At 41.5% G+C, this 24976-nt stretch overlaps 1 protein-coding gene across 6 annotated transcripts in view; it reads right to left on the reverse strand.

Moving 5' to 3' along the window:
* Positions 1–24976, reverse strand: part of NHSL1 (NHS like 1) — a 228286-nt gene that overhangs the window by 11471 nt on the left and 191839 nt on the right. For 5 of the 6 annotated variants that reach the window (XM_073671329.1, XM_073671334.1, XM_073671330.1 and 2 more), the window contains exons 4-7: positions 14589–14775; positions 10216–10347; positions 4756–7971; positions 4392–4518 (exon numbers count right to left, since the gene is read on the reverse strand). In XM_073671329.1, the coding sequence (XP_073527430.1) occupies positions 4392–4518; positions 4756–7971; positions 10216–10347; positions 14589–14775 (3662 nt within the window). The remainder of the gene's footprint in view (positions 1–4391; positions 4519–4755; positions 7972–10215; positions 10348–14588; positions 14776–24976) is intronic. The other variant, XM_073671331.1, reaches the window with a different exon arrangement.

Genomic DNA, 24976 nt, shown 5'->3' on the forward strand with positions numbered 1-24976 from the left:
ATGCAGAATCTTGCACCCAGAGACCAACACAGTAACAATCAGCAGAGACGTAGTGATTGATGAGAACTCAGTTTCGCTCAAATTCCATGAAGTTACACCAGTCATTCAAGCCACCAAACCCAGACACTGAAAAAGAAAACACTGAAGTCTGTATAAGCTCTGAAGCCAGAAAGAAAGAAACAGAAGAACCAAGTCAACCTCCAGTCAGGAGATCAGAAAGACCAAAGAAGTGTATCCCAGCTCGACGCCTTTCTTATATGGTCAGAACACTTCCTGAGCCAGAGCCACAGTCATGGCAACAAATGCAAAAACTGCCTGTCCACGAGAAGCAGAAGTAGACAAATTTCCGCAATCCTGAACCAATTTGGACTGTCAGAAGCCAAAGGTGCATCAACACCAATGGATCCATCCTACTTAAAGTTGGAAGGAGAAGAAGATCTGCTACCCACCAATGAGAGTTACAGACAAGCAGTTGGGGCGCTTCTGCATTTAGCAACCACAACTCGTCCAGATATTACAGCCGCAGTTGGAATTCTCTGCCGACGTGTAAGCAAGCCACGCCAAAGAAACTGGAATGCAACTAAGAGAATTCTACAATATCTTAAGGAAACTCAAAGGCTAAATCTTAACATATCTGCATCAGATATCTCTCAGAGGTTATGTGGATGCAGATTGGGCTGGAGATACAAGTGATCGGAAATCAACAAGTGGTTACTTGTTCAAGTTAGCAGAAAATTCAATTTCTTGGTCCAGCAGAAAACAAGTGTCAGTTGCATTGTCTTCTACAGAAGCAGAATATGTGTCAGCTGCTTATGCAAGTCAAGAAGTTATTTGGTTGAAACAACTTTTGGAAGATTTCAGCAAGCCACTAGCTCAGCCAACAGTTATCTATGAGGAAAGTCAAGGATGTATTAGGCTGTGTGCCCACGATGCATTTCTTAAGCGTTTCCGCAGCGTCAAAAACGCTGCAGAAACGCTTAAAAACGCATGGTAGAAGGTCTGCCATGTTCCCAAATGATAATTCGTATGTGCTGTGCACATACTGAAGAAATTTCCACTGCGGATTATCATTGCGGAAAAAAACGCAGCACTACTGATTATTTTGCGGAAGCGCTGCGTTTTCGCCGCCATTGACTTTCATTGGAACGCTTGGATTCCACATCACTGGATCTGTACATGCGGAATACATGCGTTTCACACATGCGGATGGTACCCGGGTGTGGAGGACAGGAGACTCTCCTCCGGACCCGGGTACCATAGAACCTGTAAAAAAAAAGAATAAGATAAAAAAGAAATATTATATTTACCTTCTGATGGCCCCCTGTCTCCTTGTCTTCGCTTGCCGGCAGATCGCGGTGGACTGAAGGACCTGCGGTGTTGTCATGTGACGGCAGGTCCTTCAGTGTACCGCGAGCTGCTGGCAGTCAGGACGGAGCGAATAAAGACTGCGGGGGCCATCAGAAGGAAAGTATGATATTTATTTTTTACCATTCTTTCGGTCACACTATATAAAATCCATGCCGGTTGCATGGATTTATATAGTGTGATCAAGTTGTCAAGCACTTTCCAAGTGATGATAAAATCGCTTGAAAAGCGCTTGTCAACCCGTATGCGGAATTGCATGTGAAAAACGCTTCACATCCGCATGTCCCTGGCAGGAAAAACACATGTACAATCCGCATGTACAATCCGCATGTACAATCCGCATGCACAATCCGCATGCGTTTTTTTCTGACAGGGAGATGCAGAAACGCTCATGAAAAATCCGGAGCATTTCTGCATCGTGGGCACATAGCCTTAAACTTGCCAGCATTGAGAAGATTAGTGCAAGGACTAAACACATCGATGTTAAACATCACCACTTACGTGACTCAGTAGAACGTGGTGTACTAGAGTTTGTCTATTGCGAGTCTGACAAGATGTTAGCTGATTGTATGACAAAACCATTGCCAAGAGCCAAGTTTGAGGACTTCAGAACCGCAATGGGACTAACAGGATAAGTAGTTGTTGAGTGGGGGTGTTGGAATATGTTTAGTGCAACAACTCTATTCCTGTGTATGTAACTGTTCTATTGCTAGGTTTGTGTATTATCTATAAAGTTAAAAAAAACACTCCCAGAGGCTCCCACACAGAAAAGACCATGTGACTGTGTTCAGTTTCCTGCGTCTGTGCATGAGAGGAGAAGCAGCCTGCTGATGCTGCACAGAGACACTTAAGATATGCATATTCCTGATTCCACAAAGCCTATCGTACCTGTACCTGTTTATGGCTAATTAATGCTTTGTTCTGTTATCAACACGCTTTGAGAGTATCCTGAATGATCCGCTGCCAACAGAATATTTCATTCATTCAGATCTAGGATGTGTTTGAGTGTTCCCTTTATTTTTTTTTGAGCAATGTATATATTACATTTTTACCACTAGATGGCAGTAACACTTTAAGCTACTCTAGATGCCCACAGAAGTGTCCCAACTAAAATAAAAAAAATGGACAGAATATCATCTCAAAGTCTTACATCCAAGCTGTTTCTGCAGACTCTAATGCTTAGAAAGGCATCCTCTCTATGTTAATAGACAATTGTGCTGCATAAAACAAACAAGATTCTTTCAAGATAACGAAGATCCCAAGACATTACAATACAAATTACATGTATTAGTAGATTATGTTCTTAGACCTGATGAGGCTGGTGTGCTTTGAAAATCTACGTAAAAATAGAATTATAGTTTTCTTTTAAAGTTTTCACCCAAACATAGGTCTAAGGGGTAGCGTTTCTCCTTGTGGAGAGTGACATACCGGCTCTGGCATGTCAAGGTAAGGAGGCTTATACGCCATGCAATGCTCCTCTGGGAAATTTAATATGCAAATTGCCTCTTCAGAGAAAAAGAGGACTTGTATCGCCAACAGCCCGAAACACCATGTCTGCAAATTGAGATTCTGATTTGGCTTTTATTCTAAGTCATATTGCACGACTCGTTAAAGGGTTGATTGTGACTTGTAGGATTGCTGCTTCCAATAGGTGGCGCTATAGAGTACAAGACCTCTTTCTCTCTGAAGAGGCAATTTGCACCCCAACATAAAAATAAGTTTGTCCTACTCTAGCTGAAGAACAAGTCACATACGTACCACTAAAGAAATTTGGCGTACAAATAAAAAAAATTATATATATATATATATATATATATTTTACACACACACATATATACACATACACACAGACATAAGTGCTATGCAGCGTTCCTGACCCTACATGGAACTGCACATTTAACATACAGATATATGTATTTGACCAGACTTAAGGAGATCAAAATACCAAGCGCCATCTTTGATTTAAGATATGTGCGGCATCTGAATCGACATGTAAAATCTTTCACAGTCAAAACAAGATGATTAATGAGTGGTAATGTTCTCCAAATGTGTAGCTAGCAGAGGGATACAAGTCCACAATGTTGTAACATAAGGGGGTTTTAATGATGTTGGAATGAATTAGACATACAGTAATCCAACATTGGTCGTACACAGAGCTACGTGGGTCCTGTGCACGGTTCTACTTGCCAAGTTCTGCCATGCTTGCCATGAGGCACTGGCGTTGAGGCTCTGTTTCCAACTGCGTTATACAACCCGCAGAGCGTAGATGGGATATTGAAAAGGGGGGGTGGATATTGAAGGAGGGGTATATTAGTAGATAAAAATAAGAGAAAAAGAGAGATGTCGAATAAATATTTTTACATCCTGTTCACACTGTGCACAAAACATTATCCAACGAGGGAAAATAGTAAATGTAATTAGAATTTATAGAAAATAAAGTAAAAGATATGGCTGAAAGAATAGAAAGTACCCACACCAATGACAGTCCGGGGCAACTATGGCCAAGTTATTTTTTATTAAATATTGTCATGAATTGATAATAAATTATCTATAAATTTAACACATTCAAGTAGTAATTACATTTACAGATGATGTATGCCCTACATATTATGTATACATAATATACAATATGTGCGGTATTAACAATATCTGAATAGGTGATTTAAAACTTTACAAAAGGAAATGAATGTGGTCTATTTCTGCTATGCAAAAAGAAACTCATGGTCACTTATGGTGGAAAACACTTATTAAACCCTCTCTACAAACAAGACAACTTTAGTTAATACGTCAAACTTTTAATCTCTAAATTTGCGTTTTGTGTAATACATAGATACATTAAGAGCTAGCACAAGATCAGAGACAGTTGTTTGCATGGAAGCAAATTGACAAAATTACAAAAAAGCAAGAAGTAAAAGGGACAGGACATAACTGGATGTAGAGCCTATATAGCGATCTCACAAAAAGAAATTAGTTATAAGAAAGCAGTGTTACCTGAAAATGGAAATAAAGTATAAAAGGAAACCTACCTATGGATAGCGGCAAACAGGTCCTCTGTGGTCCTGGGTCTTGTCGGAGTTACTACATCTCCGTTGCCATCCATGGAATCAGTACGAGGAAGTGGTGAACTCGCATCTGGTGTCTCAAACACGTCAGCTACATTACAATAATGCAAACAGAAAACTGTTACCCAGAAACTTAGATAAAAGTTGGGAGAAAAAAAAAATAGTAAAAACATTAACAAAAAAAAAGTAAAAAACGTTGTGGGCCACAGGGATACATTGTAAAACTATGCACACACAATAGTAAGAGAAAGCTAACATTAACTGCAAGAAGGTTATCATGTAAAGGTTTATGTAGAGAGAGGCTGGACATAAAGGGGACTTCTCTTACCAGTTTCTTCCTCCTGTGATGTCTTTTGGTCACAGTTGTCTCTCTCGGTCTTGTTATCTGCAATATGAACCTCCTCAGACATCGTGGCCCAAAAGTCTTGTTTCTGGTGATCTGTAGTTTCCAAAACTGGGGATTGTCTGAAAATTGTATTAACTTGTTCAACTTTGCAAGGGGACAAACTAGCTTCCCTTGCTTGGCAAGCCACAACAGCAGCCTCTTCTGAATTGTTCTCATCAGCTATACGATCATTTACCTTCTTGCAATGTTCGCTTACAGAATCCCTTTCGGAGGGTTTTGGCATGCCTCTCACATTTTCATTGACTTGAGCTATTTTTTCTGCTGCCAAATCAAGCTGCGGAGGTGGAACGATAAGGAACAATTTGGGCTTCTTTGAAACAGGAGGAGGCTTCTTGTTGGGAGATGCATTTGGTGTACTTTGGAAAGTACTTGGTTTCTCTTCTGGAGATGACATTTCGGACAAAACCGTTTTGTCTCCATTGTATGCTGAATTCTGATATTCTTCTTCTCTGCGTTCTAGGCTTGTTGTTTCACCAGTTGTAAATGTGTCTGAACAGATTTGAGAATCGGAGTATTGTAGCAGCTCGCTTGGCAAGTTGAAAATTGCATTTTTCTTTACGCTTACGCTTAATCTGGAATCTAGAGAAGCAGATGGCTTTAACGAAGGTCGTGAAAAGAAGGGTGACGTCTCATCGTGACGTTTGGGATGTAGCACCTGTTCAGCTATTTTTTCACTCTCCAGTTGTGATGATTTCTTAACAGACCTTAACTGTATCATGTGGAGTGCCTGGGCAGTAACAAGAGGAGGGCTTGGTCTTATCAGATCTTGTCTATTCAAAATCCCACCCTCCTGTTTTCCTTGTGTTAAGGGTATAGTTCTATTTTTCAGTGATTTTGTGTTGAGAGGTGGGGGAATTAGAGAAGGTTTAGAGTGAAGGATAGGAAAGGGAGGAGGGGGTGGAGGACAAGTCATAGGTGCACAATTATTCATTTTAGAACGTGAAACCCAAAGATTGTCCTCAGTCAACTGAAGCATAGCAGCCTCTGGAGGTGGAGGTGGAAAATGTGGAGATGGTGGCATACAATCGTGATCATCCACATTCATTACAGGCGGAGGGGGTGGGTCAGGTGTAAGGGGAGGAGTTGGAGAAGATGGCAGGACTAGATTTGTTATTTTAACGGTCTGCTGTACGGAATCTGATGTGTTCGAGGAAAGAGACGTTGATGATGAAGAAATGGAAACAGAAGAGATGAGAGATGATCTTCTTTCAGGCACTTTAGGTTTTGGTTTGCTTTTCCCACCTCCTGGTGACATGTTTCTCAATAACAGGGGTACAGGCGTCAGATTGGTTGGTGTGTTTGATTGGCTAGAATACCCACTAGATGGCGAGGTCACTCTGCAAGCCTTTTCTGGAGACGCATTGCTCTGCTTGGCAAGTTCTGTATGTATCTGCTGACTGACAGCTCTTGCACTGTAATCATTAGCCGATTTGTTAGGCGAGTGAGTTATAGATTTTGGTTGCTCGTCTATGTAGTAGCTCCAGTGATCAGCATACTCAGACTTTATACTACTTGTGTCACTCTGAGAGGGTGTAACTGGACAAATTGAGTACATATTGGGAGCGCTGGCAGACATGCTACTACTGCTTGCACTTACTGTACTTTGACTGCGAGAGCGCAATACCCAGGGGTCCTCGTAGTCACTGCATGGGCTCTGAGATGGTGAGCCACTACTTTTACTCTTCAAGTTTAGCTGCAGAGACTGCTGGAGAGTAGCAATCAGCTTTTCGTTAAGTACTTGTCCATTTGATTGGAGATTTTTCTTATTCGGACGCTTAAGAGAATCAGTTCTAGAAGGAGGAGGAGGAGCCTTTTTAGACTTTCTCAACGATATGCTGCGCGTTAGCGATTTATCACTATAACTTGACCTTTCGTCCATGTTTAGAGCCTCTTTTGTATCAACAATATTAATGGCGCTGTTTTGTAGGTTCTGAATGCCATTGTGATAGTTCTCATTCCCTGGATCTATCCCAGAATCCATGTGCATTGAAGTATTATAGCCATCATGGTCTATAGAGTACAGAGAGCTGGAGTCTGCTTTTCTGTCCAAACTGCAGGTGCTCATGTTACTCACAGGTGAACCAGAAAGTCCAGATGAAGCTTTTCTTAAAGGAGCACAACTATCATTTTCCCTCATTTCGGATGACCACTGGTCAGCGCTATTAATGCTGCTGGTTGCACTACCATTTCTTTGCCGGCCATCAGAGTAGCTAGAATCGCTGCGGGTATCACTGTCCTGTGAGGGACTATTAAAGGTATCATTCACTCTGTAAGACATGGGTTGGGAACTATTTTTCTTGTTGTTTGCATTGTTCAGGGATGCTGCAGGATCACTCAGGGAAATAATTGTTATCGCACTAGGGGAGAGTGTATCAGAAGTTTGAGAGTGGCGGGCAGAACTGCTTTCACTCCAGTTACCACTTGAGGAGTGGTGATCATCTCTAAGGTTGACTTGATCCCTGCGCACACTTTTCTTATGGGAAGATGAGCAGTGGGATATCCCTTTGCTTTCCAGATGTCCAGTGCTCTGTGAGGTATGAATGGTAATAACTTCTGAAGAAGAAGACAACATAGCATTAGGGATGATACTCGTTGAATATGCAGCATGAGGAGACACTACACATGCTGGATTAGAGAACATTTCTCTTTCAGAGCCCCGGACTTCTTGGGACTTTGGCCTTTGTAGTGTGCCAGTTCTAGGATTAATCCTCAGATGAACTACACTTTCATCAACCTGTATTTTGTTTAATTGACGTGGCAATGTAATGTAGGAGTCTTCCATATGGCTGGAACCATCAAGCTTTTGCTCAAGAGATTGTATAGACACCCTAGCCCCTGTCCTTGGCAAGCTTCGGAAATTCAAGTCACCATTCATTCGTGGAGTATATCCAGCAGGGTCACTAAGCGAAGACATGTTTCCTGATGAATTAGACATCAAAGCTGCTATGCCTTGCCCTTTCTGGGCTCTGATTCTTCGGACAGAAGGGGGCACTATCTTTATCTCATCAGTCTGGCAGCTGAAGTCCCTGGTTTCCGACCTTTGCGAAGGAGAGTGGCATGGTTCTAAATCATCCAGTGCATTGTAATTCTCGGGTATGTGCATTGAATGTCCTCTGAAACCTATCTGCCCGACACTTGCTGTTGGATCAAAACATAAATAGTTAGGCCACTTATGACAGAAAGTTTATCTGTTATCTTAAGACATGTAATTATAAGTTTACCTGTTATTCAATTATACAGTGCACTTAGTGATATCATTTACCGGTACTTGTAACGTTAAAACTATGTAAAAATAGTTAGATCTCTTTGAGAGGACCAGAAAAATTGATAAAAATTGGTCTCCTGGGAAAGAGGTAGTTTTTAAAAGATGAAAATAATATATAATTATGCACTTCAATTATCTTGTACAAACAGCCTGCTGCTGATTTAGTGACTGCCCAGTACATGTTCTGCTGATTTGCTTTCTGGAAAGAGTAGGACTTTACATCAGGCACTTTGTAGTAGTCTTGTATACAACATCTAAATAGAGAATATGGGTCTCGTTTAAACTATTTTAGATCTGACTACCTCTAAGTAACAACCAGGAGAATTGTGAAGACAATTTCTTCTTAGGATACACACACATTTAGTAATAGGAAAAAAATCTTCCAAATTTAGTCCACAACGCATTTAGATTTGGAAAAAAAAAAAAAAACATAGTGAACCAACAATTTTCTAACACCAAATCACAAATATAGGATATACTGTGATAAAAACATATAAAAAAATTCCATCTTAAGCGGATAATTGCATGCACGGAAACTCGTTTCCATATTTTCACTGGTAAGAACAAGTAGACTTATTTTTTTTAATGTTTTGATACATTGAAGCCAGTTTTTTTCTGGTTTTAATTGGGGGGAGGGGTGTATCTAGGTCTTGAAACCCCAACCGATTCACTCAAAGAAAGGGATGAAAGGACTCAGCCCGTCTTTGACCTCAAGCAGAACAGATTAAGTATATGGTTCCAAGTTCTTCAAGAGACCAAACAGTGGCACTCACCAGTTTCACTTATCTCCTTTATTCACATCACCATCTTTACAAACATGTAGCAGGAGAGGGCACATGAACGCTGAGGCAGTGGCAGTTTTGCATACTCCTATGGTTCTACCAGCCTCAAAAAAGTCTATGGTTTCATACACCATTTTGCTAGTGCTTAAAGAGGATCTGTCACTTGCTTAAAAAAGCTGAGTGAAAATGCCTTGTAAAAATCCCTGCACTCCCTCAATTCTGCTGCTTTTTATCCCGTTTTGTACTGCATTCCTCCATTGCAAAAATATTCACATTTGATGCTTTTGGAGTGCAGTATGTGAAATCTCTGCTTGTAATGCTGCTGTGCGTTTCTTCATCGTCTTCTCTGGGGGCTTGGGCTTTAGCTTTCATCCCTCCCAGACGCTGGAAATCACAGCTTGGCAGCTGATTTTGCAGTCTCAGAAGCTGCAGAGTTGTGATTGGCAGTGTCTGGAAGGGAGGGGGGAAGTGCAACCCCACCCCTAAAAGAGACTGCAAAGAAATGCCCAGTTGAACTACAAACAGAGATTTCACATACTGCGCTCCAAAGTCAACAAATCTGAATATATCTAATAGAGTGACGCAGCTCAAAACGGATTTTTTTTTTACCCGATATTTAGCTCAATTTCTTTTAAGCAAGTGCTAGGTGCTCTTAAGAATTAGCTAAGCTTTTCTGCCCTTCATTTGAGTAATCAGTGGACCCCCACATATCAAAACTTACAAGCCGGGAACTTCACCATATAACAACTTTTGTTTTGAAAAAGATTAGATAGAGCAGGGTGAATTGAGTTCTCTTTTTTTTTAGACTATACCCTAGAGAATGATTTCTTTTTTTTTGGGGGGGGGGGCGGGTGGAGGGGTTGTTGCTATAAACTACGTCTGTACACACAAAACAGCAACAACCACCTCATGCTCAGCACATACAGATAATTACAGAATCACGCCACTGTAAGAATACATTGATAACGCCCACACAGACTCCGGGTGCTTGTCATGCCAAGTATATGGTATGTGCTACATTCACAAGTACACAGAGCAGAGGTAACGCAGCACGTGAGCTGACGGTTGCGGTGGCATTCAGTGCGCTATTAGTTGTAGCGGAGTACAGAAATGATTATAATGACTCAGGTTCTGTACAGTGGAAAAGAACAGTTGTAAGTATAACACTTTAGGAGTTGCAGGATTTTAGTGCAAGTGGTTAGTAGATTCCCTTTAATCCTTTGTCAGGCTATCAGACTGTATTGTTTGATGGGTGGCAGAAGATGTAATTAAGCTGGTAGTGGTGAGCAATGAGGGTGATGGCTGCTGGTGGAATACAGTTCTGATGAGCCATACCTAGCTCCTTTTGTATGTTGTCTGGGACGCCTGTTATAGTCTTTCTCCTTTTGACTTTCTTCGGACGTCTTACCACACTGTCAGTATGAATAAGAGACCGCCGGAAGTTGGCTTGGCGGTCGAAATTCTCCCCTGATATAGAGTAGTAGAACAAGCAAGGCAACATTAATTCCAAGCACTCTAACATCATGCATAGGTTACCCCTAGATTAGAAGGTATTAATGGATGATGTTAGTAGACGTATTACAGCAGGAGTGAATACAAGGTACCTTGTGTCACAATAAGGTTCCAGATATATTTTTACAACTATATATGTCTAATCCTTTGAACAATATATGTCAAACACGTCAGCATGTAACCTTTCACTATTTGGTGCAATTTCAGACCAAAAAAAGTTTTTTTCAACATTAGGTACTATTATCAAAAATATGATCATAGATGATAAAAAATAGTCAGCAAGTAAAACTTACTTTATTATGGAAGAGACATAGAAATCCCTTTCATACATTGTAGATTAAATCTATATGGTTTTAAAAAGATGAAAAAAACAAAAAAAAAACAAAAGCATGCCGTATTAATGGTAGAGATACAGCAATTTTGCTACATTACAAAAGATTCGGGTACATTTTTTTTTTTTTTACTTAAAATGTATGTATTTAGGGCCACAAATAAGTGATTTCATTAAAAATTTTGCACGGTTTGCTTTCGATAGCTTCTGCGTTGCTCTGTCGGTTGCTGGCTGCAGAATGAGTTACCTGAGAATCTATCAGTCAGCCCGCTATGGCGGCATGTCTGACTTTTTCGGAACTGGTTTATGACCACAGACCACATCAATATTAAATGTGCAAGGAAACAAAAAGTCTGTAAAAGCTAAACAGTGCCAAGCTTTTAATGAAACCCAATTAAAAAAAAAAAAAAAGAGATTTTTATCCCCAAACATATACATTTGAATAAATAAAAAAGTCCCCAATTGAACTGTGCTTTTTTACCAATAGGGTTTCTAAATTGGAGCCTGAAAAAAAAACGCATATGTAAAAAATGCAAAATTCTAGAGTTTCTACACTAAAAAAACACTAAAAAAAGCGCATAAAAAACACTGCTTCAAATTTGCAACAAAAAAAAAAAACATGAAAAAAAAGAGGGAAAATGTATACAAAATGCAAAAAAAACTCAGATTGCTATAGTGTATTTGGAGTGGACACCTGCAGAAAAAAAGGGCCGAAAGGTGGTTTCTCACACAGCAAATATTCAGGAAAAATTTTCCCAACTTTTTTTCCTAACAGTATTTTGGGAATATTAAACACACTACAGTGCATTTTTAGTACCAATCTTCTTGATTTTAAGGTCTTATTCACACATCCATTTTTTTTTTTTTACACCTGCTCCATCCAAGCTTTTCACAGATAGAACATGTCCCCATATATATATTTTTTTTGTGGACCGTGCTTTTCATCATCGTCATTCGTGGATCAAAAGCATCAATGTAAATCTAGAAATTAATGAAAATCACGGGCAGCACTCAATATGGACTGTAATGCGCAGGCCGGCTGCAAACTGAGCTGAACAGCCTCCTGTATGCCGGACATGATACACGGATGTGTGAATGCAGCCTTAAGAGTTTTCTAAAACTTCACCAAAATGACTTAAAGCTTCTGGCAATCGCCAGGTTTTTAACCCCATAATTTCCGTGTATAATAGAACCTTATTGTGACATTGCGGGCTTAGGAGTAAATAATGAACCCGACATAACAGTGACCACTTCAGGCATAAACTTCCCACTGTGAGAATGCATACAGAGCGTTGGGGCATGTTCACACGCAGCAGATGTGTTCTAGAAACGTCAGCGGCTGAAAAATCCTTTCCGAATTACATTTCTGCAGCATGTGCATGGATTTCAGATGTATGGAACAGTCACAGAAACTCAGCAACAAATCTGTGGTGTGACTATGCCCTTAATCCCCATGCATTTCATGTTACCGCCCCTTCATTAAACGCAGCTATCGCCATTACCTTTTAATGAAGTATATACAAAGCATGCAATGAGTTAGGTCAAGCGCCATCACAGCCACGTGCATACAACCTGAACGCCAATGGGTTAATTGGCCAATAATGGGCTAGATCCTGGTGGATAAATCTCTAAGCCAATGGGTATTTGGCATCTACCAAATACATGGATTATTAGATTTCTTCTGATGAACCAGTATCGATTTGTTAAGCGTTCCTTTAATTCCTTGCTGCAGGTGACATAAGACCGCCTAAGGGATAGGAGGAGCGCTGAATCTCACCGCAGTTCTACGTCCATCAACAATATGTCATTGACTTGTCACTTGGGAGACCTGCATGTCGTTTGCCATGACTGATCTCTTTACCTGGTCCACCTTTCTCTATGTAAGGTGCATTTTAATATGTCTAAGGTGCCACAGGCAGGACGGAGGGGCAGATGGCACATTCTTCAGCACATTCGGGCTGTGTGTCCGCAGGCCTGAGGTCTTCCAGCATGGACATGCTCGCAGCACCACAATTATCATGCAGCACAACGCCCACCCTCCCCCAATAATCCAACCACTCCCCATTGCCCAGGCCATTGTATTGTTTTGTAAGGGCAAATGAATGAACCTGCATTCAGATCGCTGGAAGTGCAAACCCCATGGAAATGTGCCTAGCATGTGTAATGCTGCCAGTGAGAAATGACCGGCAACAAGATACTTCTTTATAAGCTAGACAGGTTTCAGTGCATAAAACTGAATACCAAATATATATATATATATATATATATATATATATATATATATATATATATATATATATATATATATATATATATATATAGATAGATAGATATCTGGACTTGGGACCCCACACTCTAATCCAGAAGACTGCGGCTGTAAGGAGATTCCTTATTTCAAGTTTCTCATTATGTCTATTCTATATGTTGGATAGAGATAAACTCCTGAACCCTATAAAAAAAAAAAAAACTCAGAAGTTTTAAAAATGTGAAATAGGTACAAGGACTGCAGGACAGAGCCGGATCCACCAGAGGGAGCAGTTCTTACCCTGATGCTCAGGGAGCACATAGGAATGGTGTGTATGGTGCAGAAGGCAGCGAGGGCAGAGCCCCAGAGATCACCCAGGAATGGGCGTAGAAGGGGTTATTTATTTTTGTGAGTATTTCGGTTCCACCTTTAGTGAAAAATTATTTTTTAGTATTTTATCTATTGAAAAATATCAGTGTGCTGATTTTGCTGGTGAAGTACCTAACTACATTGGATTCTTCCACTTTTTGTCTTTTCCAATTTAACCAATATTAGGTTAGATTTTAAAAAAATATATTTGCTTTCAGTGTTTGAGAAGTTGGACTCTGGATTTAGACAGCAGATAATTTCCAGTGACTGACAGTGTCAGGATGTCAGTAAAAGTGACAGGCAGAGTGATCCTCTGTAAGGCTTTATTCACACATCAGTATTTTTTTTATCAGTATTTGTATGCCAAAACCAAGGAATGTCTCCAAACACAAAACAGGTGGCAATCTGTCAGTTAGGCTGGGGTCACACAAGCCTATGTTTCTCATGTGAGAGAGTCGGGCCGAATATGCTAATGTCCGAGTGTCATCTTAGTGTGATCCGATTCTCTCTGACACCACAGGTGTGGAGAAGATGGAGAACTTAATTTCTCCATTGTCTGTGTGTGTGTGTGTGTGTGTGTGTACATAGGACTGCACTCGGATGGCATCCGAGTGCAGTCCGATGTTTCACTCAAACCCATAGACTTGAATGAGTGTGATTTGAATTCCAGGGCCACACGCAGCATGCTGCAATTGTTTTCTCATGCTGGATCTGCAGATCTGCACTGCCTTATAGTATAACATTGGGCTGAGTGCTATCCCATAAGCACTCGGCATTGTTATAGGCTCTTGTGAGCGAGCCCTTATAGTTTTTCTCGGTAAGTTCCACACCTGGCTTTGGCATTCAAACACTGATGAAAATACTGAAGTGTGAATAAGCCCTAACATATAAGGTAACACATGAATAGGATCATCAGGATGTGTTCACAAGTGGGTTTCAGCATGGATTTCACACTAAAATCCACCACCCATTGATATCAATGGGAAATCCACACCACTAATCAAAGAATGCAGATTTAAAATACACATCATTGTGGGTCACTTTTTGAAACAGATTGTACAGCAGGTAACCACATCGGATAGGGCTATTCCTCCAATGGACACCGCAAAATGCAGTGTGAACTGAGCCTAACAATTAATCTATTGCCTATTATCAATGATCATTGTTATTTGAGGCTTTATTTTTTTGTTAAATCTGTAACCAGTTTGTATATAATATGTCCAGACTGTCAGGCACGTATTCTGACCATACCAGTTATGTTGATGGGCACCACATCCGTGTGTATAGCCTGAGCCTCCTGACGCATCTTCTCTTCTGGAGTGGGTAGCGGGAGGGACTTGCTCCAGTTGGTGTGGGTATCGGAGAAATCATTACAAACAGGGGTTTTTGGCCTTTTCCCAATCAGCAGCCGTTCCTCTTCACTCGAGGAGACTGAAAACTGTAGAGTACATATGGATCATTAGCTTTAATACCAGAAGAATACATGTCACCTTGTTATAAATGGGATAACATTATATCTATACATTGAGTTATTCAGAGTACCATATTTATTTCACTTTTGCTCTAAATCTCCTTAAAGAAATTTTCCAGCAAATTCAAATTAAAGGAAAAAAAACTCTAAGAATTTAAAATAACACAATAAGTAAAGCTGGATCTACACGGTGATCTTGGATGCATCACAGGTCACTTGGCCAAAACTCACTCTACGCCAATGCTACATCGCAGGTGAACGGGGTTGTATCGTGACTTTTAAGGTACCAGGACCACGATAAACAAGAAAATCCAATTAGTTTGCAACTCTCTTGCAATGGGACCTATTCACCTGCATTATGCTGCAATGTAGCAGCTGCATAGAGCGATCGTTGGCCACGTGACCTCTGTCCTGGCCAAAATCACCATCAAGTCCAAGCTCAAAGCTCTACTGAGCAATCCTCCATCGCTCCCTTCCCAATGCTTACTGGTTTCTATCTGTTCAGTCTGGACAAACATTTTGGTGACCAAAACATCACTGTTAGGGCAGATGCACACGACCGTATAACTCGGACAAGTGCCATCAGTGGATTTGACGGATAGACTTGTACCCATGTTATTCTATGGGTCTGTTCCCATGTACGATTTTTTCCTTGGACCACTTGGGTGCAGCATGCACGATTTGCCTCCAAGAATCAGAGGACACTCGCCCATTCATGTCTATGGACATCGGACCACATCTGATCACATCTCACTGCATGGAGAAGGTGGAGAAACTTTTTATTTATTTTTTTCTCTCCAACTCTGATCAAACTCTGACCAGAATGTGATTAACATAATTAATTGAACCAATTTGCTCAGATGGAGAGAAAACGGTCATGTTCACCTGCCCTAAAAGTGAGTGAGTGGCTACAGCAGTCATGTGTCTGTTCAGACAGAGCAGGAAGTACAAAGAGCAGCGGGGAACCAGGCAAGTGTCAGAATGCGAATGTCAGGAGATCAGTAAGATGAGTATTTCATATTTTATAATTTTACACTACTCTGAGAGTTTTTCTTTTAATTTTTACATGACCGAACAACCCCTTTAATGTTCAATTATTACAGAACTCAAGACAATGAAAAACAGATTCCATAATTGTAAGGATGCATGCCATACAATGGAGTGGAGGCAGTTGAAGAAATGCAGTTTTGATTCCTATATGTTAGCATTCTGTGGCTTTATGCATGCAGCACAATCAGCCAATTAAAAACAGAATCTGCCTGCAATTACTGAGGTGGTGGCGCACTGACACGGCTGTGTATTAGTACACTGAAATTCATAGAGAGAAACAATGTAGGGGTTCTTTCGACTTTTTTGTAATGACTTTGATGTTTCAACAAAGAAAATCGAAAACTTTTCTCCTCAGATGCTACTTTTGTATTGAACACACTTTCAGCTAATACAGACCCAATTGATACTGATGTTGTCACGGGTGTGTCAAAAGTGACAGTCACCCTGCAGTTGGTTGCAGAAGATCTCTACGTTTGGCATTACAGACATCTTCTTAGAGGCTGTCTCTAGGACCCAGCGGCTACCTCCCTCTGGCTAATTAACTCCCTGGCCTGGGTGTGTAAATACCTGGTGTGTTCTAGAGGGAGGTGCCGGCGATATTCATTACTACTGGTGAAGGCTTTAGCAAGAGCAGTACTTTGTCCTCTCTGGAGCTTGAGGACACGTGCTTATTTGTCTGGAGTCGTCTAAAGCTAAGCTATCTCCCCGTTTGTCCTTCCTTGTTGTCTATAGTGTTTAGTGGAGATCGACTAGTGCTCATCTCCTCCCTTCCCTATCCTGAGCCAAATGCCAGGGAAAGACAGGACGAGGTACGCGTGCGGCAATTGGTGAAGAGCCAATACAGGGACATTAGAGGAGACAGGGTGATGCTAGATCAACCTAGGATGTCTCCCCTCCCCTCCCCCCTTTCCCTAGAGTCTGGGCTCCCTTTCCCTCTTCCCTTTGTGTTGCACTAAGTCTTTCCCACACCTTGCATGACAGATGTCCTCTATCTAGAGAATGATAAGTGTCACAAGATGGAATTAACCGCTGTAGCAAATTACAAAATTGTGCATGTTTCCATACTGTTACATGACATAAATATCTGGATATATTGTAATATATTGGAAAGTTAGCTCAAAGGCAGGCAACTAGATTATTACATGGGAAGGCTTCTCATATGATGAGTTTGGAAGAGTTGGGCTTGTTTAGCTTAGAAAAAATACAGCGGGTAAAATAAGTATTGAACATGTCACCAATTTTCTAAGTAAATATATTTCTAAAGGTGCTATTGACATGAAATTCTCACCAGATGTTTGTAACAACCCATCCAATCCACACAGGAAAATAAATTAAACCATAGCTGTCCATAAATTAAGTTATGTGTAACAATGAGAAATGGGACAGGAAAAAAGTATTGAACGCATGAAAAAAGTGAAGTGCAAAAAGCCATGGAAAGTCATGACACCAGCTGAAGTCTATCAGTAATTAGAAAGCAATCCTGCTAATTAGTGCAAAATAATATCAGCCTATAAAAAGATGTCTTATTACCAAGGTGCCACAAGAAACATCTCATGATGGGTAAAACCAGTGAGCTGTCTCAAGACCTTCGCAACCCTATTGTTGCAAAACATACTAATGGCATTGGTTACAGAAGAATTTCTAAACTACTGAATATTCCAGTGAGCACTGTTGGGGCCATAATCTGGAAGTGGAAAGAACATCAATTCACCATAAACCAGCCACGACCAGGTGCTCCCCACAAGATTTCAGCCAGAGGAGTGAAAAAAATTATCAGAAGAGTTGTCCGAGAGTCAAGGACCACCTGTGGAGAGCTACAGAAAGACCTGGAATAAGGGGGCACAATTGTTTCAAAGAAAGTACAATTGGTTGAACTTGCTGGACCTAGGTCTTTATTCAACCTACGTTATTATGTTACTATGTATAGGAAATGCACTCAACCTCCAAGGCCTGTATGCACGCTCACCACGCAAGACTCCATTGCTGAACAAAAAGCACGTTCAAGTGTATTTAAAGTTTGCTCAATAACATTTAGACAAGCCTGTGAAATACTGGGAGAATATAGTATGGTCAGATGTGACCAAAATAGAACTCTTTGGTGCCATAATATACACCATATTTGGAGGCCAAAAGGCACTGCATATCACCCCCAAAACACCATAACAACAGTGAACTTGGGAAGTAGGAAAATCATGGAATGGGGCTGTTTTTCAGAATACGGCACTGGCAACCTTCATGTGATGGAAGCAAGAATGAATGGAAAAATGTACATTCTTGATAACAATCTGCTGCCATCTAAGAGGATGATCAAGATGAAATGAGGGTGGACATTTCAGCAATGATCCCAAACACACAGTCAAGGAAACTCTCAATTGGTTTCAGAGAGAGAAAATAAAGCAGCTAGAGTGGTCCAGCCAATCACCTGACATGAATCCAATAGAAAATGTATGGAAGGAACTAAAGCTCAGAGTTCATAGAAGAAGCTGACAGAACCCTTAGGATTTGATGAGTGTTTGTGTGGAAGAATGGGCCAAAATCACACCTGAGCAATGCATGTGACTAGTTTCTCCATACAGAAGGAATCTTGAAGCTGTCATCACTAACAAAAGCTATTGTACAAAGTATTAATTACATTTCAGTAAGCATGTTCAATACTTTGTCCTTGTGTCATGTTTCATTATTACACACAACTTAATTTATGGACCTTTTCTGGTTTGATTTCTTTGCCTGTGTTTCATTGGATGGGTTGTTACCAACATCTGGGGAGAATTTCATGTCAATAGCACCTTTTAGAAATATGCTTACTTATAAAATTGGTGACGTGTTCAATACTTCTTTTACCTGCTGCATGCTTCACAGGAGATCTCATTTACATGTATAATATATATGTGGTCAATACAAAGGACTGGCACATGACTTATTCCTTCCAAAGACCATACTAAGGACCAGGGGGCATTCATTACAGGTAGAAGAAAGGCGATTCCGGCAGCTAAATAGGAAAGGGTTCTTTACAGTCAGAGCAGTAGGACTGTGGAATGCCGACCACAAGAAGTAGTGATGGCAGACACTATAACAGCATTTATAAAAGGGCTGGATGCTTTTCTCACAACAAACGGCATTGTGGGTTATAGCTAATCGAGTGATAGAGAAAGTATAGCTGGTGGAGAAAGGTTGAACACGGAACCTGATTTTTTTTAACCTATGTTACTATGTAATGTTAACATACAATTCTAGCTGTTTTATCTCTAAGAACAATCCCGACACTTCCTGATAATGCTTCCTAGGAATTCTTAAGAAATGTCTGTGTGACTAATCAGGGCAGCCCCTTTGTGATCTATCAGAACTGTCTCTAGTGTCTGCCTTCTGGCATATATTTAGTTGGCGAAGACCCCACCACCAGCATCCAGCTGCAAATATATAGGTCAAAGCTTTCCTGGCATTTATTTTGGGAGCTTTTGTGTAGAAATAGCAAAGCAAAAAAATGCAAAAATATTCTAGTGTATTTTGTGAAAAATATTTTGTGTTATCGCAAACATAAGATTGACGGTTGCCTAAAAATCTTCTGTTACTGCAGTTTTATTTATCATTATCGATATATCACAGTTGATTATTTCATGAAATGTTACATATTGATTCTTCAGAATAATTGGATCACTGAATATATTATTGTCCCAAGTGGCTCAGGGTAACAGTGATTATTGAGTCTGGAAACAACTGTGATAAAACAGATGGTGCCAAAAATAAAAGGATACTGTAATATAAAAAACAGCATGATGCATAACAGCACTATACACCATCATATACACTACGGCTGTGGTAGTGATATATATATAGTAATTGCACATTTACACAAGATATTTCTCTTGACACCAAATTTAGGAGTACGATGCTTTGCAGAAACTTACAGTGCAGATTTTTAATATATTCTGGTAATTCACACTATGCTTTAGGCCCTTTGCTATGAGTTAAATCTGCAGCAATTGCACATTTCTGCAAAAAACTCCATCCAATTTGTTGCAGATTTTGCTACTTCCAGTGTGAATGTACCCTTACAGTTCATGTAGCATTGAGGCTATTTATTAAGCACAAACTATGAAACAATTAACCAGCACTTACACTATAAATACAATGGTATTGGGACAATTTTTTAAGGCTTGGTCTAGGCCCTTAGTTCCAGTGAAGGGAAATCTAAAAAAAAAGAGCCTGAGAGTAGATTCATGTGGCCTGACCCACAGACACGCTGGCTGCATTATGTTCGTTAAATTTCAAAAAGATACTTTGAAAAGTTGGCTTCTCCCCCCGCACAAACCCTAGACTGACAGGTGTCTCCCTATTTGTTGTGTATAGGAAGAGATCTGTATGTCTAGGTTAGTGAGGCAGGGTGAGGCATAGGCCCTCTCGTCTGACCTCACAAATGCTCTTCTGAATCAATTGTTGGAAAAGTGCACGTCTACCAAGGGCACGGAGTGATGGTAGCATCTTGTCTTTCAATATGGAGCAATACGTTTCACTGTAGGTGTAGCACCCTGAGGACTCGGCTGCTACAGGGGTATTGCACCTCGACCCAGAGGTGTGGTATTCCACTCCCGGGTAAGGATGGAGTGTGGGACTGAGCTCAGTAGGCTGCATGCACTACATACATCCCATTTCCGGGGGACGGAACTACGGTACTCCCACCAAGTAGATGTGCAGGTACGACAGCGTCTGTCCCTGGCTGGAGTGGGAGGGGGGGTGGAACATCCCAGTAGTGTAGGGGCAGATAGGGGAGGGGCTCTGGGCATAGAGGTAGGAGCCCATTGGGTGCTGGTCACCTGGGCTCACACATAGAGGGAGTATATATGGTGGGCACCATCTTAGGACAGGGAGAGGTCGAGTCGAGTCAGTCTGAGGAGAAGCAGAGCAGAGGAGCTCAGCCAGGAGGGCTGACAGGGAGCTGTGGCTCCGGCTGGGCCCAGCTCCAGGGCCAAGCCTGCAGTGGAGAGAGAGGAGGAGGAAAGGCCCAGAGACGCAGAGCCAGAGGGAACCCTGAGATCCCAGAATTAAGCCAGAAGGGTGAAGGGTTGGCAGAAGAGGGCACTGGATCCCAAGCTGGCGGAGGCAAAAGTAACCCTTAACCAGGAACCGGAGGTCGTGGTCAAACTTTGCCACGACCCTCACCACATCCACCAGGAAGGTACACCAAGAGTAGGGTCAGGAAAGCCAGAGAAGGTTTTACCATAGAAGGCCCAAGGGAACCGGACAAAGGTGGATCCCTGGTTGGGACGGCCAGCAGAGAGTGAAAGAGAAGGGAGCTCAGGACCACGCTCCAGAACTGCCTGGGGGTTAGCCGAGTCCCACACCTGGTGAATGCAGCACGGCTCGGGTGGTCACTCAAGGCCAGAGTGACTGAAGGAACACCTGTGAGTAAAAACCCTGAAACTGCATCTCACGTCTCTGACTCTCCTTTCTGCACTATCACTACCTCCATCATCCGCACCAGCTGCCCTGAGGCCATACCCCTCCCGTTGGGGGTTATACCACCATCGCTGCACACATACTACCGGCCTCAGCGGACTGTTCTGCAGCGGCGGCCTTGTGGCCGCAGATCAACGGGTGGCGTAGTCGACACTGAAACAACATCTACCAAGACTGCCAACCACTTAGTTTGACACCCTGGGCACGGACCGGGTCACCGCCACAAGGACTACTACCCCTGTCAGATCCGGCTCCGGGTATCCCCTGAACATGGCCCAGGGGGTGCGTCATAGGCACCATGCATTTTTCTACATTTATTTTTCTAAATGCATGGTGCCTACAGTGAAACACTGTGATGTCCTTATGTGGGGCGGCATGAGTGCAGCTGGTGTCGGGGAGCTACATTTCATTGGTGGTATCATGAATTCACACATGTGCAGCTCTATAATGAAAGAGAAGATGATACCATCACTCCGTGCCCTTGATAGACGTGCACTTTTCCAACATGACAATGATCCAAAACTCACATCTGTTACATTTCTGAAAAAGAACAGAGTTTGAAAGTGATTCAGTGGCCAAGTATGTCTCCTGATCTGAGCCCAACCGATCACCTATGAGAAATTCTGAAGGGACAATTTGAGCATCAGACAGCACGGACTTGGTGCTGTGCATAGAAATCATGGAGGTCATACAAAATACTAGATGTAGTAGTGTTTGATGTGGGGTGTATTCATTGTTGCATCAACTAATTTGAGTAAAACTGAAGATTTTGTAATAGATGTTATATTATTATACTTAATATCCTTTTATGATTTTAAAAAATGTTCTATTAAACCCCGTCTTGTCAAAATATTGGCAATTGTTCTTGTGTTTAGTGAGATATTGATTAAAATCTTACTTTTCAGAGGGGTGTACTCATTTATGCTGAGCACTGTAGATACATATACATGTGTGTATGGCTTTTATCTACTGTACATGTTTTGGCATTTGATTTTGATTAAACAAATTGATGATGCAGTATTATTAATACTACAAATGTCAATAGGTGTGATGAAAGGCAAAGTAGTAACTAGGCTTTACTTTATTGAGGGCAGTTTCATTTTGATTTCCTTGTCTATTATGTACATGGCAGACCTGTGGCACATGCCCCTGTGATGTGTAATTCCCTGCAAAACCGCTCATGCCAATGAAACGGTGAGGCACCGGTGTCAGTATACAGTATATATCATCATACATACGATAAATGCTTGTATGATTCATCTATCACATTATAGCTGTTAAATGCTTCATAGATCACAGATATTTCTAGGCATAATATTGTTAGTTCTAAGCCTAATGCAGAATATTATTCAGCAAAGGTCTAATTATGGCGTGCTATTCTATTCCACACAGATCAGCGTTTCCAGAACAGGGTCATGATTGAATCAGAAATGTGTGTAGGACCAATAGGCGTCATCAATCGATTGCCAACAGGGAGTGAAAATTAGTGCTCTCTGTAATCTGACCCTGAAATGGCAATATGTATAAGAGAGACTATGCAGAAGATTCTCATGGGAATATAGAGCGATCCTTTCCATTTCCAGTACACATTTACACATATGTACAAGTACTTAAAGGGGTATTCCCATCTCCAAGATCCTATCCCAATATGTAGTAGGTGTAATAATAATAATATTACCAAGTACCTCCAATTAGAAATGTAGTATAGTTTTTCTGATTCGCTATGTCTCTTTCCTCATGTGCAGGCATCGCAGGACCTTAGGTATCCATGGTTACGGCCACTAGCAGCTAGCTAACTGTCACTATATCAGGTGTTGTAACCATGGATACGTAAGGTCCTGCACTTGAGGAAAGAGACATGGCGAATCTGAAAAACGATACTACATTTCTAATTGGAGGTATTTGCTAATATTATTATTACACCTACTACGTATTGGGATAGGATCTTGGAGATGGGAATACCCCTTTAATGTATTCTTGGACTATGGTAGCAAGGCATACAAGCCAATAACTAAGCAGAGAGGTAGTCACACTATAGAACTGCCTTAAAGGGAATCTGCAGCAGGTTCTTACTATGTAATTTGAGAGCAGCATGATGTAGGATATGAGAGCCTGATTCCAGTGATGTCACTTACTGGGCTGTGTGTTGCGGTTTTAACAAAATCAGTGTTTTATCGGCAGGAGAATATCACTACAGGACTAGACCTCTCATGCCTCCTAGTTAACTATTCGGTGTAGCCCCACCCTCACCACTAATTAGCTGCTTTCTGTCAATATATAGTCTACACAGAAAGCTGTCAATAATTGGTATGGGTAGGGTTATACAGGGCTCAGCTTTCTGAGCACTGCTAGATCTGCAGCAGAGAAAATAATGATCATATCAAAATGAGAGCATGCAGACCAGCAAGTGACACATCACAGGAAATGAGGTCTCTGCCCCTACATTGTGCTGCTCTTAAATTACATAGCAAAACCCTGGTGATGGATTCCATTTAATGTGAGGTTTAGATAGTTTCTTCTCATTCATACAACTACTGCTAATAACATTCTTGGGTATATTGGTATTTGTAGCCTATGGGAGTAATAATTTCCCTTTGCATATCAGAGTTCATGCCTATTGGAGGTTCCATACCCCATAAAATGTCTCCATGTTGGCATTAGGGTTTCCCTGTTCTGTTTGCATCTCATTGGAATCATGGCCTTATCCTGAGAAAGAGCGCTGTTGAAGAAAGATAAAGAGGTGCTAGATCTAATTCTACAGATTTACGGCACCCGTGTGGGAGCGTCTGAGCTACAGCCGGTGTACCTTCATGTTCCAGGGCACCAAGCAACAGCAGGCACTATGGCAAGACTGACAGATGCATCCTAACACATTAGACTGTGCGGAAAAGAGAGAATGAATATAAAAGGATGCCAGAGACATCAAATGCACATGAACACGCTGAGCATCAAACAATCAATGGAAACACAAAGGAACAGACTGTCTTCAGTCCAGGGCCGGGACAAAGGGCAGGCAGAGGTGGGCGACTGCCTAGGACGCTGCCTCACACCCTCCTGGATGAGGGCACAATTTGGAAAAAAAATTTAATTACTGTTACAGCGCACTGAGTGACAAAAAGCGGCCATTGGCAATGCCAACAGTGATAGCTGGGCGCAGACAGGCCAGTTTAGAGTGTCCGTAAGTCATTGACATTGCTCTCTGATCTGCCTGAACACTGGCAGTCACTGATCGTGAGTAGTGTTGAGAGAATTTGTTCGGCATTTCAAATTCATGTTCGGGGTTCTGACTTGTTCACGCCAAAAAATCGGCTCCGCCCATGAACATCCCTGATTTGCCATGCTGTCACGCAGATGTCATCTGTGTGACAGCGTGGCAAATCAGGGATGTTCGTGGGCGGAGCCAATTTTTTTGGCGTGAACAAGTCGGAACCCCGAACAAGAATTTGAAATGCCGAACAAATTCGCTCAACAGTAATCGTGAGTGCACTCTGAGCATAACAAGGTTTTAGGGCCAGTACTATTTTCAACTAGATATGCAAGATGCCGTCCTATTAAAGGTCCCCAGCTGAAGAGGACATTGGTGTCCCCTCGCAGGCAGTGCAATGACATCACCTACACCTGGAGAAGGAGGAGGATCACCATGCTGCCCATCGTGGAAGTAGGG

Source organism: Phyllobates terribilis, unplaced genomic scaffold (genome assembly GCF_046119375.1).
Source record: "Phyllobates terribilis strain yellow unplaced genomic scaffold, ASM4611937v1 Scaffold_3__8_contigs__length_932513732, whole genome shotgun sequence".
Classification (NCBI taxonomy): domain Eukaryota; kingdom Metazoa; phylum Chordata; class Amphibia; order Anura; family Dendrobatidae; genus Phyllobates; species Phyllobates terribilis.